Source organism: Sylvia atricapilla, chromosome 6 (genome assembly GCF_009819655.1).
Source record: "Sylvia atricapilla isolate bSylAtr1 chromosome 6, bSylAtr1.pri, whole genome shotgun sequence".
Classification (NCBI taxonomy): Eukaryota; Metazoa; Chordata; class Aves; order Passeriformes; family Sylviidae; genus Sylvia; species Sylvia atricapilla.
This window is the reverse complement of record NC_089145.1, coordinates 3,626,173-3,638,425: the sequence shown is the minus strand read 5'-3', so window position 1 is coordinate 3,638,425 and position 12,253 is coordinate 3,626,173. Positions and strand designations below refer to the sequence as shown.

The window sequence follows — 12,253 nt, the reverse complement described above, 5'->3', positions numbered from 1 at the left end:
ATGGAGCCTATAAAAAGCTGCAGAATGCTTACTGATGACTACTCTGTGTGCATGTTAAAATTGCTATCTATGAAAAAATAAAAGCTTCCTCAGAGTAAGCATAAGTATGCCTACATTGCTTCATTGATTTGGTTTTTTGTGAGTTTAAAAATTAGGTGTGATTGGCTTCAATGGTCTGTAGGCTCCTAAGTGAAATTCTTTTCCCTGTTGGATGACTTCAAATTTCGTTATTTTGGGAGATACTTGCCTTGACATGAAAATTAGGGCATTTAGGGCACTTCACTTGACTGACATTATTAATTATCTCATTTCTCTGAACTTTTATCTACAACAGTAGAAAAATGTTTAAATTCCTTCAAGTATAATCTAAATGCTGATAGTTTAAAAAATGGAACCATTTGTACCATATTTGGTGTCTGCCCCTAGTTTTGACCTGTAGGTAGTTTATTGCAATTGACTGCATTGAATTTTAATCTCTTGGGGTACCGGTAGGGGTCACTTGTGTTTTAAGAGAGAGACCTTCAGCTTTGAAAATTCAAGTATTTTTAGGATATTGAAGGAAAAAAAGTCATTCTGTCCTGTTTACTTTTCAGAGGTTGTACCTCCAGCTCCACTTGTTACACGCTTTTTGAATACAAGAGCGATGAAAGAGACTTTCAAGAGCTACATGGAGTTGCTTGTAAGCATTGCCTTGGATCCAGACACAATGCAAGCCTTGGAAAAGAGCAATGGTACAGTATGTTTAACATTTGTGTGTTCTTACTAGATTTTAAGGTTATTAATCAGTAAAGCAAGTACATTTTGTACCTTAAACCTAACAAAATTTGAGTTACATCACCTCATCTGAAGAATCTACACATATGTGTGTATAAAAATATATTTTTGCATTATCTCTTTGAACAATCAAAGTAACTTGGAAATATTGTTTTATCTTCTTTGCTGCATTAGAATTTTGCTGTGAATGTCAGAATTGAGCTATTTGTTCCTACAGTTACTGTACTTCAAACCTTAGCAAATGTTTATTGAAAATTACAGAGTTTCAAGTGTGTTTGCCTTCTTCTGAAGAAATAGGCATATAACTTTAAGTAGATATGATTCCTCCTACTATTAAAATTTCTGCTTTTTGAACTCTGAAATCTTGATCAAAGAAAATTATATTCATGCACACTTTTTCTTTGAAGACAAAATATTTGGATTGGTTTATCCTAGGAGACTCCAGAGTGCAAGTCAAAACTCCTATTTCTCAAAATTTAGTAAAACTCTCACATTCAAAGATAAAGGTTCCAAAAGAGAAATTGTTTCATGTATTATTTAGTTGCAAGCTGTTATTTTGTACTACATTCTATTTGCCTGTGTTTAAAAAACCAATCTTTTCTAGCCTCTCCTCTCCTGCCTCTCTTAATTTGAGTGTGCATCAGTGCACACTTACCTCAAGATTTCAGACCCATGCATTATGTCAGTAGTCCACTAAAATCAGTGTGATTGACTTTATAAATAAAAGGCTCCATACTGAGCTGTAAATTTTCATTCTTGGCCTTGTTCAGCTGTATATTGTGCAATTCACAGTGGTTTATCAGATAACTTTTATCAGTAAGCACTTTCCTCAATTCTTTTTTTTTTTTTTTGTTATAAATGCCAGCAGGACCGTTTCTTGTAAAATGGAATATAAATGTCAAAACCACATACTTGTCTTTATAAAACTGCCACTTGTATTGCACAGAAGAGGATTATCTGGGAATTGATGTAAAACCATCTCTAATATTTATGCTCTGTATTGCTCTATCTTAATTTTTCCTTGCAGCAAAGGAAACTCAGAGAAGGAGCAGGATTGCAGTCAGCAATTAAACTTCATACTAGCTACACCAGCTTAGTGGGCTGATAAAAAATAAAAAGCTTTTTCTCTCACATTTGAAATTAGATAATGTGCCAATTGCTTCATTTTTTACTTTCCACATTGTGTATTAATGGGTCAAAATATAGAATGAATATGAATCTCATTATTGTGCATCTCTTAATAATCAACTGCTGTGGGTTTTTAATGTGTCTTTTAGATGAGTTACTTTTGCCTCACATGAGAAAAATTGATGGTATGCTGAATGACAATAGGAAAAGGCTGCTTTCCAAATTGCGCTTGGATCATGCTTTCAAGGTATTCTCTTCCAAATTCTAGGCTTTTAAAAGTGGTGTTTTAAGTAAATCACTGAATTCGTACCATGCAGGCACAGCTTAAAACCCATTTGTAACAGAAGTGAATATGGATTTGAAAGAGATGCTATAAATTTAGTGCTTGTATGTGGCATTTGGAGAACATGTTGGGATGGAAGAGTTTATACTGCAAAGGTAAAAGCTCTAGTTTTACTCCCCGTGCTTTCTGGTTCGTTCTCAAGCATTTTTCCCTTTAAGCTTTTCAACTTTGCCAAAAGAAAATCTGTTTCCTGTCCTTCTAGAGCTTTTGGTTAAGTGATTGTATTGCCTAAAAAGAAACTTTTACCTGAAATAGCTATGCTGTGGAGCAGATGTCTGAACCTCTTTGAAGTAGAGAACATGATCAGGGGAGTTTAAAACCAGGACAGAGGGGATGCAAGAACAACTCATTTGTGTGCTCTTTCATGTATCTTCAGCATGGAAGGTTGAGAAAAAGTGTGGATAACAAGCCCATATTACAGCAGCTTTGACGTGGTAATAAAAAAACAGGTCTGGATGTGGCCAGGGAAGAGAGAAGCCATCTCAGTAGAGAGAAGGTAAACAGGAGGATGGATAATCTCTGTGCTTCCTACCGTTCCCACCCACCCACCAAGCAACAATGCAGAGTTTGCAAGTGCAGGAAGGTTATTTTCACTCATGGAGCTGTGTAGGTTAGAAAAGATCAATTCCAGCTGGTAACCCAGCACTGCTAAGTCCTCCACTAAACCCTGTCCCAAAGTGCCACATCTGCTGCATGTATTTCAGAGACCTCCAGGGATGGGGACTTCACCACTTCCCTGGGCAGCCTGTTCAAGTACTTCATAACCCTTCTGATGAAGAAATCTTTTCTAATTTCCACTCTAAATCTCCCCTGGCACACCATGAAGACATTTCTTCATGTCCTACTGCTTGGGAATTAGACGCCCTTTTGTCATTGTCTGTAATCAGACTGATTATTTGTTCTTGTAACAGTTTTGAGGCCAACAACAGTAAAGCAGGCCTGACTATAAACACCATCACCAAACTAGCTCTTTGCACCTCTTTTCCCTGTCTCCTTATGCCCACAGTACGGAGTCACTTGGAGAATTAGTGCTGTTCTTTGTACTGCCGGGAGCTTAGTTTTGAGAACTGGGTAAGGAGGGAGGTAATAACAGACTTGAAAGTTCTGCTTTTTTCCATCATGAACCCTTTTTCCCCCATTCCATTTCTGGTAAATTTTGTGGGACATAAGGTGGCCTTGTTTCAGGGAGGAGACCACCATCAACCAGTGAAACAGCTGTAATTCACACGATTCTTGAACTTTTTTAATGTTGGTTATGCTGTTTTCCCAAGAGCTGAACAATTTGTACCTCCTTTAAGGTACAAATTTCTCAAATTGAGAAATTTGAACAGAATTTCTTGTGGCTTCCTCCTTACAGTAAAAAGGCCCGGGGAGGGCTGTGTAATTTCAAATGCACAGAGCCCCAGAGAGGTAGCATGTGTTTCTGTTTCCATTTCTGTTTTGCTGTTGTGGTAAGAATTTTGTCTTAATAATTATTAATACAGGTACCTCCTTTTGACCTGTTTGTGCAGAGAAGATAGACCAGTTAAGGGAAGATAAAAATTTGTAGAATTCCAGTTACATTCACAGTACACAAAAAGTGAGAGGTAGTCACGCTTGATTTTTTGCCATTTTAGGGGGAAAAAGCTACTATAATTCTCTGTAATACCAACATGTAATTCCAGCTGCTGATGAAGTTGTAGCTCACACAGTAGCTTTGCTATGTGTTCACTTAGAAGCAGATTATGTATTGTATCTCTGTAGTTAACTTAAGACTGTATTCCATCATATCATCTGCAAGACCTTAGTAGAGTTAATGGATGTAAGGAAGGGATCTGTTCGTGATGTCAGCTGCAAGATAGAAAACCTTTAATGTTTTTCTTCTGATGTGACAGTGCCAACTTGTGTCCTCCTTGAGTCAGCGTCTTGGAAAAAAATGAAATGCCTGCTTGTGATCACAAGTAGTGCTTGCGTTGGTTAGGAAAATGTGTTTGATGCTCTTTAAGATACAGGAGGTTTCTGTTCCACCTTTAATGAAATAACTAGTTCAGATATTAGAGCTGAATGAGGCATTGAAGAAAGCAGTAAGTTAAAAGTATCATTTGTCATTCATTGGTATCATTCAGTTTGAATGTTTTTACTGCTCTGCAGTGATAGGCAAGGATGAATTTAATACTGTTTTTCCACTGGATACAGTTAATATGGAATATGTTAGCACTGTATTTCAAACCAAAGCAGACACTGAAGTTAGCAGTTAGTGTTTGGAGGTATTGCCTGTAACATTTTTTTTTAGTTCTAACAGTTTATTGCATCCTTTGGGTAATAGTTGTTATAAACAAAATTATAAAATATTGTTGCTTTAGTTGAAGCTCAGTAAGTGAAGCATCTCTGCTGTAATGTGTAAACTCCATTTGAAAATAATTATGTGTCTCATGCTCCCAAAGCTGGAGAAATCACTAGTATTTACTTCTTCATTCCAGTTCACATGTGTCTGGTGTTGGTCAGTGGTGTGGCCATGGAACTTTTCAGGCTCTTAGGAATTCTCCAGAGGAGGGCAGAAGTGGCCAGAGCCCCTTGACACTCTGAATCAGCCTTGAGGAAAGCTATTCTAGTGGATAGCAAAACTGAATTATTGAAACCTGCTTAAGTTGTTCCACTTGGAAAGCATTGCAAGGAAGACTGGATATGGTCAGATTGGCTTGTCAAGGTTACTGCTACCACTGTGCAGGAGACTTAATAGCTGTTTACTGAGAGATTTGTTTCATAAAGTGGGTGATATAGATAAAGGGCTAAAAATTATAGGCAGGAGAGGTTGTTGTAGTCAGGTACTGTTTGTTAAAAGGAAATCTAAAAATGGAGTCAACTTCATATTTGAACTCAATAGTCCCAGTAAGGTCTTTAAGCTGCAGTATTGCTTCATTGTGTATTCCATATGTGTATTTTTCTGTCTTATACTGGAGTGTAATACAAAGATGCATGTTCATTTAATGTGAAACGTTTTTTTGGGGGCCAGATTATGTAGCATAGTAGGACTGTTTCAAAGCAGCTGCTAACATAATGCTGTATTTGTTTAAAAAAAATTGTATTCAAATTTACTCATGCAAATAATGTAGAATTGAAGCTGACAGAAATTCAGCTCACTCTCATGTGTTAAAATGTGTTAAACCTGTGCTTTTTTGAACCAGCCTTCTACTTCACTGTGCATAAGCTTTTCTACCTTACAGATCTCATGAGATGCAATTAGTATGTAATTTGCAAAATCTGGGACAAAACCTATGAAGGTATTTAGGCATCCAATCCCTTTGTGCCTGATGACGCACAGAAATACTTAGAGATCTTCAAGTAACTTAGCCTTTGAGATTCTTGGGTAGAAATGGAATGGAAAGCAATTTAGAAGTTAAAAATTGCCCTGCTGAGCTTTTCCCCACCCCCTCTTTCTAGTGATGGAATCACAGATGTTAATCTGTTGCACAGTGAAAGGACCTGCTGGTCTTAAAAAATAACAGTAGTCAGGAACAGGTGGTCATGAACTCCAAACCAAAATTGGTTGTATGGTCTGATAAAGCCACTTTATCAGGTCTTTGTGGAAGAAGAAATTTTTTCCTAATAGACTCCACTCTAACCTTTTGAAAGAAAAGTGACCAATTCATCATCAATGTGTCCCTTCTTGATTTTCTCATAATCCTTTGTCTTTATGTGCTCTGTTAAAGAACGCTTTGGAAAACTTTCCTGAACTGACAGTGGTCACTCGGGATTCCAAGACGAAGTGTGGAGAGACGTCTGTGTCTAAGATCAAAATGAATGGTAAAGCTTACAACAAGAAAACACTGAGGGCTTCTAAATCAACCACTAAATCAGCACAGGTGAGTGAGTGTTCACAGGGTTTGTTGCTGCCACCATCTGGACGTACTGTTAGAACCATGTTTAATATAAAAACACTGTGTCGTGTTTATATAAAACATGCTGGTTTGGTTGGTTTATCAAAACGTGAAATCTTTGAGAGAGGGGCTTTTTCTGTAACAAGAGAATGTTAAAAAACAATGTTTAATGATGTACATTACATCATTATTATATGTGAAACATAGTTTGTCAGCTTCCTGGAATGTTGCTGGAGCAGCAATAATTTGCCTTCACCATCCTGCTGCAGATCACAGTAATAACAGTTTCTTACACTTGCTGCAAAGTAAATGATACAATGGCTGCTAGATCAAAAATTTATTAAAAATAGTGTTAATACTGTAAAATCTGAGATCAGATAACACCTCTTAAAAATTGAGTTCGACCTTGTTCCGTTCCTCATTTTCAATGGCAGAATGAAGCTGTGTATCCTAAGTTTAAAACAAATTTTAAAACAACACAAAAAAACTTTGAGAAGCACCTATTGTTTATTTCCATAGAATTCCTGGGGAACACTCTAATTAGATTTGGCTTGCTTAGCCTTATCTCCCTGCAGTAAATAGTGGCTTGACAAATGACCTGTACATATAGCTCACACTCATATTTCCTGCCAAATTAATCTAATTTTTAGGTAAGTACAAATCAGCCTTCTCAAGCATGAAGTCTGTGTCTTTTGCAATGATAGCTATCAATCTGGTAGAACAATGGTTAAACTTTGGTACTTCTTGAGAAGGGAGTGTCTTACCCATTTTGGGCTTTTGCAGTGCATTCAGGATGAATGAAAGCATTCTCACTCCTGGTTTTGATAAAACAATATGGGAAGTCGAGATAGGAGTTAATTATGGTATAATGGGAATCACAGTTTGCCAGATATGTCACAAGAATGATTTGAATTAAGCACTCAGTTTCTGAATTGTTGAAAAAAATTGTTTACAGAAGAAAATGTCTGCCATGTCTCTTGGTAAATAACATGAATTTTTCCTAAAATAATTGTTCTTTTTGCAGGAGTTTACAGTAGATCCAGAAAAAATACAGTTGTATTCTTTGTATCACTCACTCCATCATTACAAATACCACATATATCTAACATGTAAAGAAGAGGTAAGTATTCTTCTCATTTTTTGCATTCATTGAGGGAATTTATTGAGGGAATTGAGTCCAATCTGAGAGACTGTTCTCTCATTCTTGGAAAATGAGTATGGATCAAGGCCTTCTATTTTAGTTAATTCTTTATGGCAAACAAAGGCTACACTGACCATGTGGGTTGCCCCTAAAGGGAACTGCTGCTCAGAACGTTCAGAGGTGAGGCTTGCAGGATTTCTGGGATTCCCTGAAGTGTTCTTCACTGTTATCCAAAATAAACAGGACAAATGTTATCAGTATTTATATATGTAATTCCTTGGATCTAAAAGGGGTTTTTTTGTTTGGTTGGTTTTTGGTGTTTTTTTGCCTTAGAATGCCATGCCTTTATTTCTTCTGCAAATCCTTGGTGGAGATATTTCAGGTATCAGAAATGCAGGAGTCAAGCTCTGACTTAGTTGTTAAAAATGCATTTTGGTGGGGGGCATTACACTTGTTTTTAAAATTTAAAGATTTCTGGCAGAGAAGGTTCATATTTAACTGCAGACTTTTATAAAAAATGAAATTTCTCCAATTCTGGCAGCCTAATGTGTGTGTGTGTCCATCTCTCACTCCCCCTCCTTTTTTTTTTTAAATAGATTTCTTCAGTTCAGAAGACGAGTGCAGATCTAGGCCAGGAAGAGATCGTGCAGCTGTGCATGAAAAACATAAAATGGGTGGAGGATCTTTTTGAAAAGTTTGGTGAACTTTTGAATCGTGTCCAACAGAAATGCTCATAACAAAAATGTATCCCAAATCCCACATTTTTCTACGGCACTAACCTGATGGAACAGAAAGCTCAGAGAGAGGCTCTGATTTCTTTTACAAAGCCAGACTGCATTCTTGTTCGTAGCCATTTTTATTTCTCTTTATGGAACTTTGTGCCTTGGCTCGTGCTAAGGAAAAGTGATGCTGCCAAGGAAATCAGTCCTTTGGAGATGGAACTAAACATCAACCTAACCACATTTTTAACCTGAAGAGTTATTTTCTATTTTGTAAACTATTGGATAACTTAGTTTTATTTTCAGAAATGTTTTTGACAAATGATAAAGCATGCACTACATATACTTATTTTCTTTTTTTATTGCTCAACAGATAACAACACTTAAAATACTACAGATTTTTCCATCCCTGACTAAGTGAGAGAAAAGTCAGCGTTGGGGTGAACTAATTTTTACATGTCTGGCCATCAAATTTAGAGTTTTGTACATTTTGTGAACAGAGCCGGAGTGACATCAGTTTCTGCATATGTATATTGCCATCATAGAATCCAGAAATTTCATTATGCTTTATGGACTCCTTTTACTATTGTCATGTTCGGGAGACTGAACATGGAGTTGGTGCAATCCTATGACTGCTTTTGTGTCAAATTATATTGTAATGAAAGACAATGACCTTAACTATTTTCCCTGTTTTGAAGAAAAAAATATTTTCCTTTATACTGTGTTTTTTTTTTTCTTTTGGAAAAAAAAAATTCAATTGTACATTTTATCTCACTAATAGTTGTATTTTTCACAGAGGAAATATTGTGGTTAAAATTGTTACATGTATCTTTGTAATACACTTTCCATTGTTTTCAGTAAATCCTATTCATTTATATGTTGATTTTATATTGTAAACTATGTATCTCGAGGTAACCCTTTTGTTTATACAGGTTTGCTTCAGTGTTAACCAGAATAATGCATAATGCATACTAGACTAGTTTTGCTTTAGGTGTAGTTGTGTTAGACACTGCAATTATTTTCTGGTATGTGAAAATAAATTTCTTACTAAACTAGCACTTGATTAACTGAGAGTTTAAATGAAGAGCTACTACACTTTATCTTGGTCAACAAAGATTGTTGATTGAAAATAGACTTATATGCAGTGTTAAACACAGCTTACATAATTGTTTGTAGAACTGGCAGTTGCAGAGCTGTTCTCTTTTTGGTGCCTTTCAAGTCTTCAGACATCTTTGTAGCTTTTCTCCCCCTCCAGGTTGTTAACACTTAGTAGTGCCACTAGTCACACTCAGACAATGAATGTAATGGGCTCTAATCAGGAGAACATTTTCTTTAAATTTGCCAATAGAATGCCTTACTGAGTCATTCAGAATGGAGATGTACTCTACTGGCGTCCTAAAAAAAAAAAAAAAAAAAAAAAAGTCGTGTTGGTCTTTTTTCAGATAATGTCGAAAAAAAACTTCATTCCTTTATCCTTTTACTGCCACTTAGTGCCTTAATTTCAGCCAAGAGAGCAGGGTTCACTATTCATTGGCCAAATGAAATAATGTTCATTGCCATGTGACCTTTCCCCATGTTTTGATCCTATTTAGTTGTTAAATATTCATTAGACCGTAGAACTATAAAGAGTTTAATGAATAGATGTGAAAATGAAATTATTTGATCTTGAGTAAGCAAATAGAGGCTTGAATATTAAAGTATGTACAGAATTTTAGCTGATTAGATTTAGGACCTTGTAGGATGTTTACCATATTTCCAAAGCTTTTCATCCTTAAAAAGCAATAATTCTCCTTTACAATTTTTGTGCAGACTATGATGAACAGAAATGGTTATGTGCCCTTGCCGTTTTTAAAGCCTCTTCCTCCTGGTTTTGCTTTAAAAAGGGAGGTCACTGTCGTGTTAATGACACATTGTGCTACTGCTGTGTCTGCAATTATCAAGGAGAGCGAGGTGGGTTTGGGGTTAGGCAGAATGTGCGGATTGTTAGAGCAATCATGGAGCTAATTAATTCCCACAGTGAAGAGAAGAGTAGCTGTAAGGGTGAGGAATTTCTATAGTTTTCATCCTGCTGGGTCTGGTAGGAGCTCGAGCTCATAGGGTGAAACCAAAGAGCAGAGTTACCAGCCTTGGCAGCAGACAGATGAACTGATTTTAATGTAAATGTGCACACTGGAGGTACAGTAGAAACGTGCCTGGTACACTCTTCAGTCACTAGTGGCATTCCCAGGTTTACTCAGTGCATTCCCTTACTGGGATGGCTGGCAGTGGGTGTAGATTCATGAGAGGGAGTTACCTGCCCAGGCAGTGTTCTGCAGTCACATTGCAGTTTGGAAATTCCTAGTCTGTGCTGTTAAAAATCATGAGGATACAGACTGAGGGAAGCATGGGATCAGCTCCTTGATGGTGTAGTAAAGAGCTGGTCAGACTTTGTCTCTCTGACAGTCCTTCCTAATAAAGCAGCAAGCTGAGAGAGTTCTCTGTGTTTTCTAGATCACCACTACTGTGTACTTACTCTGGATTTTGGAATCTAGAAGTAGCTGTAGAAAGCTGCTTTCAGTCCTTAGAAGCTAAAAAAAAAAAATAAAAATAAAAAAAAAAGAGAGAGAGAGGCTTTTGGAGTAGCTTGTCCCTATTTAAAAAGGAAGTCATTTTAGCAAAAAACATTAAAAAAAAAAAAAAAAAAAAAAAAAAAAAGGGGGAGGTGGGGGGGTGGGGAGACAGAATGCTCTGCACTGCCATAGAAAGTGACCTGGCTTTTTTTTGGCTGTTTTGTTCCCAAGGCCAGTTAAGCAAGCACTGTGCCTGTAGAAGACAAGAAAAACTTGTCTTGAATAAAAGTAACTGCCCCAGACTATTAAAGATTAATATAATGGAGCTTCCGTCTTTGTCTTGAGGTGCAAAACTGGTGGCTGGATTCTTAATCTACCAAATTAGAATAAGTAAAAACATGGAACTCTTGAGTCTGTTGAAGGGTCATAAATCAAAGCAAAGTTTTGTTAATAGGATTGAAGAGGTTTTTTTATACTGAAGCAAACTTAATGAAAAAGTCAATGTACAAATTACTTTTTTTGCACAAATACTTTGTTTTGTTGCATTTTAGATAATGAAGTCTGCACCCACACCTCAGATTTTTTTTTCCCCTTGGAGTAACAGTGAAGTCTTCATCCCTTAATATGACGGTGGAAATTGAGCACTGATTTGACTGCAAGAGAAAATGCACTAGGAAGGAACAAAGCCCTCCTTAGACTATGAATTAGCAAAACAGGAATGAAACGAATTGCATAATCAGTTATTTGGCTTTTAATTCCACTGTTCTTTCCTTTAGTGTGGCATCCCAATTTTCACTGGGTTTGGTTTTATTCAAATGCAGCATTTCTCTTAAAGGCCGGTTTGCTTTGAGATGCTACTCCCAAAGTTTTGCTAGCAAAAAATCAGAGACAAAATTGAATTGAGAAATTGTTTCTGAAAACAGCTAAGGACTTTAGGGTCTTTGAGGTTCTGTGGCATGTATTGTATTCATATATTGTCAAAATGAAATACTGCTTTTTAAAAAGTCAGATCTTACAGGCTGTCTTCCAAGTAAATGATTTCCATAGGAAATATATTTTAAATATTATTTAAATATTTACTACTATTTAAAACAATTTTAAAGCAGAAAAGCTAATACTATGGTCACAAAATGTCAGTGTGTCATCAAGCATTTCTTATTTTGTTGCCAGCACTTGACATTTGGTCTCTCTTACCCTATTATGAACCTGTGCATTTTACAGTGCACATTCTGCCATATTTTATTATTTAAGCTAATATTAACATGTCATTGGTAATAAATGCATGTTTTTCTGCGTATCTGTTCTACATATGGCAAAAATGAAGCTAGGGCTAATTAAGAGACACTATGCATTCTTAGTCCAGATTTTCAGGTGGTCCATAATACAATGTATGGAAATGTGAAAAAGGACAGTTTTGTACCATTCATGATGTTATTAACTAAACCCATTAAAGCAAAAACACTTTTTAAACAAAAACCTTATAACGCTTAGTCATTTGTTATTAAAATGTTAAGTCGTGAAAAGTTAAAGATTGTTGGAAACAAATTGGCAATTTGGACTATATTTTCTGCTTGCAACATGAAGAAATACAGTTCTAGGGTTTGGGTTTTTTGTTTTGGTTTTTTTTGGTGTTTTTTTGTTGTTTTTTTTTTTTTTTATCCATTTTGTTGCCTGAGTTGAGCATGTCTGGTTGATCTGGATTTTTTAGTTCTGAGTTCTGAATGTTCTGAATTAATTTATAC

The 12,253-nt window shown here is 36.2% G+C and overlaps 1 protein-coding gene across 1 annotated transcript in view; it reads left to right on the top strand.

The window, feature by feature from the left end:
- Window positions 1-11,987, top strand: part of QSER1 (glutamine and serine rich 1) — a 44,408-nt gene extending 32,421 nt beyond the window's left edge. The window contains exons 9-13 of the mRNA XM_066320490.1: window positions 594-731; window positions 2,052-2,149; window positions 5,935-6,087; window positions 7,127-7,222; window positions 7,840-11,987. Coding sequence (XP_066176587.1) covers window positions 594-731; window positions 2,052-2,149; window positions 5,935-6,087; window positions 7,127-7,222; window positions 7,840-7,980 — 626 coding nt within the window. The 3' untranslated portion in view covers window positions 7,981-11,987. The remainder of the gene's footprint in view (window positions 1-593; window positions 732-2,051; window positions 2,150-5,934; window positions 6,088-7,126; window positions 7,223-7,839) is intronic.
- The last annotated feature ends 266 nt before the right edge of the window (window positions 11,988-12,253 follow it).